This window comes from Thamnophis sirtalis, unplaced genomic scaffold, assembly GCF_051295495.1.
Source record: "Thamnophis sirtalis isolate CommonGarterSnake01/CBP01778 unplaced genomic scaffold, rThaSir2_p1.2 scaffold_11, whole genome shotgun sequence".
NCBI classification, from domain to species: domain Eukaryota; kingdom Metazoa; phylum Chordata; class Lepidosauria; order Squamata; family Natricidae; genus Thamnophis; species Thamnophis sirtalis.
Genome location: NW_028261391.1, coordinates 18,802,834 through 18,813,697, shown reverse-complemented (window position 1 = coordinate 18,813,697; position 10,864 = coordinate 18,802,834). Strand labels below are relative to the sequence as shown.

The 10,864-nt window shown below is 35.7% G+C and overlaps 1 protein-coding gene across 1 annotated transcript in view; it reads right to left on the bottom strand.

Moving 5' to 3' along the window:
* Positions 1-590: 590 nt before the first annotated feature.
* The window catches only part of ZBBX (zinc finger B-box domain containing), a 59,370-nt gene continuing 49,096 nt past the window's right edge, over positions 591-10,864 (bottom strand). The window contains exons 17-20 of the mRNA XM_087725298.1: positions 9,140-9,292; positions 7,848-8,096; positions 5,727-5,847; positions 591-3,719 (exon numbers count right to left, since the gene is read on the bottom strand). Of these exons, the coding sequence (XP_087581424.1) occupies positions 3,647-3,719; positions 5,727-5,847; positions 7,848-8,096; positions 9,140-9,292 (596 nt within the window). The 3' untranslated portion in view covers positions 591-3,646. The remainder of the gene's footprint in view (positions 3,720-5,726; positions 5,848-7,847; positions 8,097-9,139; positions 9,293-10,864) is intronic.

The window sequence follows — 10,864 nt, the reverse complement described above, 5'->3', positions numbered from 1 at the left end:
AGGGAGGCTTGGAGAAAGACAGTCTAAACTAGGGGTCGGCAACTTTAAACACTCAAAGAGCCATTTGGTCCCATTTCCCACAGAAAAGAAAACACCAGGAGCCACAAAACCCTTCCCGTGCCTATTTGCTGAGCGGCTACAAAACTAGCATATGTAGTTGAATTAAACATTCTCTGTTCTTCTGAAACTCTTCTTTTCTTAGATTTATCCATGGTTGGCCTAACAGGGGTTGAAAAGCTCAATAAATTGCATGCTGGCGAGTGTTGCACATTGGCGGTTATGACACATATTTTGAGTGACAGGGAGCCACAGCAGAGGGATGAAAGAACCACATGCAGCTCCAGAACTGTGGGTTGCTGACCCCTGCTCTAAACATACAGTCTTCACCTTTACATCTTGTGTGATATGATAGTTCACATCAGGATCTAATAATCTGCTTATTCCTGATATTGTCCAAATGTTAATAATGTGCTATAACTGTGTGTAGGAAACTAAGAATGTATGCCTGCTTATATAACAAAAGATCACTGCTAAGCAAGCCTAGGAAATATGGTATAAAATAAGGCTGAAGTAACTGGAGAAACACTAGGTAACCTTTCAAAGCAAACAATTTAATAGGCACGGAGGAATTGATTGCAACAAGCATTAATATCAACAATAAAAAGTGTATTTTAAAATATATTTGAAACTGAAGCCAACCAAGGATCCTAGAAACATGCTGGATAACTCAAGGAAAGTAACAGCTCAGTGTGTTATAGCTGTAAAAAAAAACTGAATTTCATGCAAGGAGTTATTAGATAAGGAATAAACACAAACTGCCAATATATTAATGGAGTTATATAAATATGTGGTACAAAATCAGATGGGAAATTATTTCACAAAGGCTATTGTAAAATTGAAAAATATACTGCAATAGAAGTAAACATAATTAGGGGATTGCCATAACTACTAAAGAACATAGTTATTTGGAAAGTTTGGAAGGTTTAATATTTGGAACTTCTTGATTCGGAGTGAAGAAAAGAAGGGAAAGAAACCTTTTTATTGTAAAAAAAAAACCCTTATTCTTCTTTCTTGTATTAGAATGTGAGGTTATTAAAGTAAAATATGGGAAAAATATGGGGCCAATATTTTTTTCTCAGTAAAACATATACTTTATTAATTCACTGCCATCCTGTATGATGATGGCCATGAATTTAAATAGCCATCTAGCGGACGAACCTATGGAATTAGACAGATTTAAGGAAAATTTGATTATTAGTGTTTACTAAGTGGATATTTTGATGGCTGCATCTAACTACTAGAATCAATGGCAGTATGACTTAATACTCATTCTTACAGTGTACATGGCTGAGTGGATTATTACCTTTACATCCCACTTTAAACTTCTAGTTTGCATCTGGTTGACTCAACTAAATGCTACACTACATAGATCTTTGGCCTGATCCACAAGGAAATTTCATGTTGGCTAAATTTCATTCCCAAAGTGTGCATAGGTCTGAGGGATGTTTGTATAAGGAGCAATATTGAATTTCCAATGAAAGTGGAAAAATACAGTAAAGCCAAGAAAAGTAATCTGAGAAAGGTTAATACTATAAAAAAGGAGAACAGTTATTTCCTGTATCCATTTCACAAAGTAGTTGAGAGTGTTATTTGTTCTCATTTAGGTTCTGTAAACATTCTAATTGTGATAATAAAAGTTGCTTTTTTATTGCAAGAGATAAACATTTGTCAATAGAGACTGCATGTCAGACTGTGTGTGACACCAATGATTAATTTCTTTAATGATCCATCTAAATGAAGTCAGGCTCTAATGAAAGGAATACAAGAAACCTGACAACAGTAAGAGCGTTGACGTTAGTAGCAATCTAAATAGTACAGCAAAACCACAAAAGTAAGAATTGTGTTGGTTAAAAACATTAAGCCATTCCTAATTCTGTAGTAGGTATATAAAATCAAACCAGCAATTAATTTTTCACCTTTTCATCCTAATGGCTTCATCAACAAAACCTATTTAAACAAATAATATGCAATTTAAGACACAGTGGAAGTCTTATTTAACTTATTGAATGAAGGTCTTGAGATAACATGCATTAAAAATTAGAGGTGAAACAGCAACACACTTTTTAAAAAAAGATTTGGAAGTTAAAATGTAGGGAGGTTCTTGGAGTGGATAAAGAAGGCTTCTTAATAGGCCACATTTTTGTAGGGATTTTAATCCATGAATTTTTAAAAACGTAGAACATGCCGCTTTTAAATACATATGTGTATGTAGAACTGTGGAGGTTTATTATTCTCCCATTTCACTAGTGGGAATGCTCAGCAAACTCTAGTTTCAGTAACTATAAAGATGCAGCAATTGAAACCCACACAATGGTTCACCAATTAGCTGCTTGCATACCAGTAGCCTTCACGTAGTACGTAAAAACGAACCCTTTCTGAAAATAAAAATCCACTTGCATGCAGTTTACTATCTCTTGGTAGTTTATGACTTAAAACCCTATTGTTTTGCTTCCCAAATAGTAAATGTAGCTGTCACAAACAAATGCTTAATGAGCAATAATAAAAATGTCAGGCTATGTGAGAAGGCATATAGTTTTTACAGGTAGTCCTCAACTTACAACTACAACTGAGTCCAAAATTTCTATTGCTATGTGAGGCTTCCACAATACATCAAAACTGGTAATAAATTGATTCGGTTACTTGATTCTTACATCAGTGATGGTGAAGCTTTTGGGCTTGGCGTGTCAAAAATTTGGAAAATGCGTAACTTGACTTTGCTAGCATGTCACACACTTCTCCATACAACAAGAAATTCTTTACATATTCATTTATTTTTTAAAGAAACAGGTCAATCACATTTGTAATCCCCAGGAGTACCGCATGCCACTTACCTTCAGATAATCTTCTCTTTCTGCTGACAGGCCCCTCCAGACTATCCAAGACAGCCTCAAGTTATACAAGGCCTTCGTTCCTGCAGCAGAAAGCTTCTTTCTTATGTAATTTTTGAATGCTCCAGAGGCCATGTGAGAGCATACCCCATTTTTGCCTGGCCTTTGCAGTCTCCAAAAATCATTTCAGAATGGCCTGTGATTTAGAGAATTGCTTCTGGGTGTTGGTGGACACTGGCATGTTACCCAAAATGTCTTGATGTGACACCTATGACTCATGTGTCTGAGGTTCACCATCACTGTCCAAGATTCTGCCAATGTCTCCAGAATAGGCAGAACGTTGGCAAATCCTGAACCTAAGAGAAGTATTCATAATGTCCTTTCCTTTGTGGATATCCAGGTAAGCTACAATCATTAGTCAAGATGTGCACTAGTCAACAGTTCTGTTTGGAGGATTTGGTCACTCACCCTTAAATTGAGTTTTGAAGACCTAGAATGTTTTATAAACATTTCTGAATGAAGCTGTCTCCTGGCTTCACTGGTACACATAAGGCAAATGTAAATTAAATTCTCTTACAGAAAAAGACAGGAAGAAAACCCCAACTATATTGCTCTTCGTTTATCTTTTAGTATCAATGTGACTTTAATTTATTTATTTACTTCCTTATGGGTTTAGTTCATCCACCATACTTGGGACAAGCATTTTGGATTGGTTAGAAGGCTGAAATAGATGATCATATGAGGTTGGATTCTTTTTTTCATTGCAATTCTATCACCTGCTGTCTGTCCATCTTTTCTTCCTCATCATCTGAATAATGTTCATCATAGAGGCTAAAAAATAAAGAAGAAATTATAATTTTTCTAAATAGGTGAATATCTAATCAGAACTGCAGAAAAAACAATTACTGCCAACCTGCCTTCCATTGAGGACCTGTACACTGCATGAGTCAAAAAGAGGGCTGTGAAGATATTTACAGATTCCTCGCATCCTGGACATAAATTGTTTATTTGTATTTGTATTTGTTTATTATTTATAGGCCGCCCTTTTCCCTGAGGGGACTCAGGGCGGCTTACAATGTATGGGGAGGGGAATACAAGACAAGACATGAGACAGTACATAAGTAAAAATAGAACACAACATTCATTCATCATTTGGGTGGGGACGGATTAGAATCTTTATCCCCAGGCCTGACGGGATAGCCAGGTCTTGAGGGCTGTGCGGAAGGTCTGGACGGTGGTGAGGGTGCGAATCTCCACGGGGAGATTGTTCCAAAGGGTCGGAGCTACTACTGAAAACTCCTCAACTCCTACCCTCAAAACGACGCTATAGAACACTGCAGACCAAGACAACTGCACACAAGAACAATTTTTTTCCGAATGCCATCACTCTGCTAAACAATAAGTTACAGTGCTGCAGTCATTAGTGGGGGGAGATGGGTGATAGGGTGTGCCCAGTACAGTTTTCTTTGCATTTACATCATCTAAAGTATGCAAAATAAAATCTTGTGAAGCTTTCAATATTTTTTTGAACATAGTTCTCTGGATTTATGAAATGACAACTTAGCGGTTCAGCCACAACCACCCAAGATATGGGAAAAAGAGATTACAGCATTTGAAGAAAAAAATAATATTGTTTGTCATTCAGTATAGGTTAGCTCTGTTGTAATGGTAGTGGCAATGTCATTGACAGGTAAGAGTTGCAGCAGAGCTGCAACAGCATTTGAAGAGCAGATTAGACAACAGTTCGATTAGAGGCAGCTTAGGCCACAGCAGCAATAGAGGTCTAACAAACATCTCAGAAGGGACCCTCCTTAAGTTTCTTGGGACATTAAAGGTGAAGAGGGACAGATGTACAATAAATATAGTATTAGTACTCATGGTTGGTTCTTCTTGCCTGGACTACTTCTAAAGGTTCAGAGTTATAATTTGGGTTTGTGTAGTAGCCAGTGGGACAGGAAATATTCCCAAAGACTACCACTCACTCTTAAAATAGTCCCAGGCCTTATTTTATTCAGTATAAAATGTAATATGCCAACCTTGCTGTATAGGAAAGCTTCTCCAATTCTCTTGATTTAGGTTCTGAACTTTTGTTCATAGATCTTGCTCCAATGGCCTGACTATATATCATCACTGACCTCTCTACTATTTTCCATTTTAAAAAAATCAACTAAATTGAACTTTAAATGACATTTATAAAACCTGTAACAGTTTTTGGCAGGAATATTAAACAATATCATTCAGCCACTGGAAAAATCAAATCTGAAGAAATAGAATTTTTAAGGGGCTTTCTAATTTTGAGGCAATGAACAAAGAACTAATAAGTTTAAGAGAGCTGTTGGGTCTTCTGAAAGTTATGGGGTGTTATTACTATGCAAATAGGCAGTAAAAGCAGCTTCGGGCTTTCATGCAGATGTAAGACTGGGCTTAAAACCATAAGAAGCTCTGATGAGATTCTGGTGGAAGTGGTTAAACTAGATAACATAGTTAGGGAGTAAGAAAAAAAATGAAAAAAAATCCTTGCACACTCCTTACTTGAGGAAAGATTCTATTATTACTAGAAACAGAGAAAGTCTAATGCTTTCAACCCACATATAATTGAACATTTTTCAAATAAGCTAATAATTGGCAAGCAAATCATATTAGCAAATAATTAGGAAAAACACATTAAGCTACATGAAGGCACCATTCTTCTAACAATCACAAAGATCTGCATTGTTTACAGAAAATTATTCAAAGAACTGTAAGAAATATTTTATGTAAGAAAACTGCCTTTACTCACAAAGCAAGGGATACTGAGATGTACAGAGACGTGCTTAATAAAAGTCAGGATTAACTAACCTTACAGCATCACCTTGACTACAGTCTTTTAATTCATGGTTGTTATGCAAATCCCGATATGTGATTTTTGAATGTCTATTGAAGTCTCCACAGTTTAAACTATTTAGATTTTCCCAGGAATCTGAAATGTTTGATATATAAATATATATTTAAATTACAGGCAATTGAAATTCTTAGGTGTATGAAATATTTACATCTCTGACAAAGTTTATCTTATGTACAAAATATATTACGCATTTTGAAAAAAAGAAGAAAATACTTGTTCAAAATATTGCTCAAAACTCTTCAGTGTAACATGGATATGTACTTATTTAATTGACTCTGCTATCACCTTATGCAATTATCACAGCGTGCCAGGTCAGGACTACAATGCTCTACAGGAAGCAATAGCATTAATAAGTAAAAGAAAACATATCATATCACACATGGTTTCTACTAAAGGATTCAATACATCTTACATTATCACAATCTGCTACATTAATTAACAGAGAAGTTAATGAAGTTTGAAAAGTCGCTGTGCTATTGGTAAGGATTGCATATTCTGAAGGCTATTAGAGATGCATCCCCAACTCCCCAAATTTCCAAGATGTCTTTTGATTTAGACCAGGGGTTGGCAACCTTCAACACTCAAAGAGCCACAAAGGTCCTCACCGAAACCCCCTGTTCAATTCTAGAGCCAACCGGAAGTCCCCCCACCACAGAGTCTCCTCCTAGTGCAGCATCCTTTCCCCTCTACCTGCCCCTTATCGAAAGTTCTATCATTTGTGGAGCCGACTGGTGACAGGGAGCCGCAGAAGAGGGATAAAAGAGCCACATGTGGCTCCAGAGCCGTAGTTTGCTGACCCCTGATTTAGACATTGTGGACAAATGAACTGCTCAAAACATCTTTTTTTTAGAGTTTTTCAACTGTACTGAAAAATTATAATCTAAATTATGTGCTTGTAACATCTACTGTTACAGGACCTGGTCACCTAGCAGTTAAGATGCTAAGATGTCGACCAGAACATTGGCAGCTTGAGACCCAAGTACCACATGATGGGGTGAGCTCACATTTTCTTCCCAGCTCCTGACAACCTAGAAATTCAAAAGCATTCCAATGCAAATTGATAAAAGGTGCCAATTTGGTGGGAAGGTAATAGCATTTCATGAACCTCAACAGATAGTCATGCCAGCAACATGACCACGGAAGCATCTTCAGACAATACTGGCTTCCTCTGCTAGAAAACAGAGATCAGCACCATTCTCTAGAGTCAGACATGACCGGACAGGGGAAACTTCCCCTTTTACTTTTTAAACATCTACTATAGTTTGACTTCTTAATAAATAAACAGAATTTCTGTTTGCTGAAAGCAATTCATACAGCAGAGAGAAACCAAAAGCTAGTTTACTAATCAATGAATTATTTATTTATGCCTATTATGTAAATTTATCTTTGCTTGCTAATCCATCCCTCCTCACTTCTTTCTAATTCAATTCATTTCATTAAACTCAAACTTTGCTTTCTGCTCCCTGCTCCTCTAAACCTTTGACAATCAGCGTTCCCATAGATTATTTCTTTTGCTCTTTAATATACTTATTCCATTCAGATAGCTTGGGTTCTATATCCTAGTCCTCTTGTGTGAAAGGAAATGAGATTCACCATATGACCGTCTGACCCATTAAAAATATCTACTATGTTAGCCAATCCTTCTATACCCAAACGTCCATCAATGGCTTTCCAACCCAACATTTTTCCTTTAAAGTCACTTTTCTTCTTTTTAAAACAACAACAACAAAAAAGAAAATGATCCCTAGCATAAATTCATTCAAACTGAACTATAATTTGATCAATAAGACTTTGGATTTATATCCAAAGGAATGTTCCAAGTATTAGAAACAGATACTGCAGAAGAATGATATACTTTGACTACTTATTTACATCTTCCATTCTTTAGCCAATAATAGGGCAAAATAAATAAAACTGCAAATGTTTCCGTTCCTGGCTATTTCATTGTGAGTAATCCAAAAATTTAGAAGAAGTAACATACAAATATGTGCAAAAAATACACACCTTACAAGGATACTTAAGCTATCAAAATTACATTGTTTTGCCAAGCAATTTTGATGAACTGGCACAATTACCTGAAATACTCTTTAATTCGTGGTCTAAATCTGTTAGAGTTTGTTGACTGGTATAATATTCTAAAGAAGGATCATCATTCTCAGTGACATCAATGCCTGAGATTTCTGAAATTTCAAAAGCAGCTTGAGATAAAGGTTTTGCATTTAAATGTTTGGATCCTGCCTCAATGACTGAAGATGGGCGAGGAGGGTGTTTAACAATTTTGCAAAGGGGAATATTTGCAGAAACAGGTCTTGAGGAAGCATTACCTGAAACAAAAAAAAAAGAGGAATATATCTGTTTTGTGCACTGCATTGATAGAACTATTATGTATAATATTGTGGATCATGATTGTTTAAGACAGTGTTTCACAATCTTGGCAGCTTGAAGAAGTGTAGAAGTTAGAGTCCACACACATCTTCAAGGAGACAAGTACTGGTTTAAAGTAACAATAAACATAGTGGAAAATTATGATTTCTTATTGTATGATATTTTTCCTTCCAGGATAATATTTCAACTATAATTGATATTAGAAAATGTATATGGGACATGATTGTTATAACGTGGATTGTATGCTTCCCCCCGTCCCCGGGATAGGATAGTTTATTCCTTTTTTTATTTTCCAGTCTCTCCTCCATAGTAGTCAATCTGAGTTATGCAGTTATTAATCTATTTTTTGAGCAATTTGGGTTATATTGTATTTCTGCAAACCTGTATGAGTCTGCTAATATTATCCGTCATCTTTCTAAATAGGAGGTTCTGTCTGCATGAAGATCAAAACCTTGAGAATGGGTTTGCTATTAGTATACATTCTTTTATCATTTCATAAGTCCCGAATAACAAAGAATGAAAAATATTGCTTCTTCTCCCCTGATGCACAAATGAACTACTTGCTTATATAGTAAGCCAGACAAATAAAGCATTCATTAAACCGTAGCTCTATACATGCTACATCAAGCAGAAGGCCAGAAAGGGGAATGAGTATGCAGAAATGCAATTATGGAGATTACTATTAGAGGATTTTTTTTAAAAAAAGAATGCAGCAGCAGTTCTATTACCAACAAAATAGTTTTTTTGGAAAATGATATATATGACTGTCCATCATAGACACAGTCCATTAAAAACCTCAACTGCTGACTTTAATTCTTCACACTATATCTAACATCAGTCAATGAGTAAAACACGTAATAATGTTCAATGAATTGAAATACTGCGACTGATTTTCATTTGCTGGTTACAGTGTTGGAAAGGAATTATGGAGGGAGGTTAAATGTCTGCTGTCAGTGCCCAATTAGTTTTGGAAAGCACTCACCAATGGATAAGTTTGGCTGAGAAAGTCGAGTACGTGGAGTTTGCCTTCCCAGTCTACTTAATGGTCTACCAAGCTCACTGTTCATTATTTCTTGTACCACACATTCATCAGCACATTCCCCTAGACTCAAGTGCCTTGTCCACTGATCAGGTCCTGAAGATGAAAAAATAAGTCCAATTAAGACAATCAGACATTTTACATTAAAAAAAAAAATACTGGTCAACAGTCATTGTTTTAAAGGCATGCACCATTAAGTAACTACTTAAATCTTTCTAAAGCCCTTTCTCAGAGCTTGAACACCATACTAAAAGAATTCTGTCTCTCTTTCTTCATCTAGTATTTTCATTAGCAACCTGACTTGGAGAAAATAAGCAGGTGGAGATTTTTCAGTTTCTTACTTCCTACCCAACTGCTGGTAAAAGCATGCAAGCAGTAAATCTGTAGTCTATTCTGTGAGAAAGCAAAGATGGGAAACTTATGTACCAAACAACGGGGTGGGGTAGGGGGATGGTTAGAAGATCAAGCTTGCATTAATTAAATCATTCATCTAGATCTCCAAGTTGATTAATTGGTAGCAGCCAGTTTGAATTGGCAAGGGCCGATTTTAATGAAACAAACTATTAAAGGCAACGTCTTGATTCAGGCTCATTTTCTTTCTGTAATAAACACTGGAAAAAGGAAAAGTGAAAGGCGTCATAGGCTTATTAAATTAAATACAGACTTACATCCATCAATTTGTCTAAAAAGCTATAATGAGCTGTCGCTAATATGGAGATCTCATTAAAAATAATCAATGTATAGCTATATTACATAGTAAAAATAGGCAGATAAAATAAAAGTTCTCATCAGCTCATAGCCACAAAATAAAGTGAATGCAAATATTTACATCATTACTTTCTATTTAGCATAGTTAGTAAGAGAAAAATCCAAGCAGACTTATTCAGAATTCAAACCCATGATTTGAATTTCTCTCTGCAGATTTGTTTTATTTTCTTTTGCAACCATTGGACATTTCATTTTGAAGTTAGGCAGCTTTCAATAGGGCATTAGTACATGGAATTACAACAAGAAGCAAGGACAGACAGAGTTAAGGAAAAGCCTTTATGGATTCATATGCTACTCTATTTACTTTGGCCTGAAGTGGGGAACTATTAGGGCAATAAGTAACACAGATAGATAAGCTTCCCATATGAAAGGTAAACTTGCTTCTGTTCAGACTTTCACATGTGCTGTTAAAATGTCCATTGTACACCCAACGGTAATCATGTTTAATTCCAATTGTTAATAATTCTAATTGCCATTGCAACCAGGAGGCTGTCTTCTCTTTGGTGGTAACTATTTTTCAGAAACCTCTAAAAATTCTTATAGATAGCTATAGATATATTTAGGATATGTCCTAAATATGACAATAAAATGGAGTTGCTAAGCGGTTGAATATGATAATGGAAAGATAGCTAAATAAAGGTTAAAATATATGGAATACGGATAAATATGAAACTGATATGGGGAGGTTGTAAAGCAGAGGTTTGTGATTCACTTTTATACATGATAATTAAACTGAGTTGTGAATTGATTGACTATGACAATAGAAGAACAACTAAGCATGGGTTAAACTTTTAAGATGATGAATAAAGTGAGATGTTTACCGCTTGTTATACTATATAATAGATTAAGGGAATTGTAATGAACATTGAACAGCGAGGATTGCCATTTATAGACAATTAA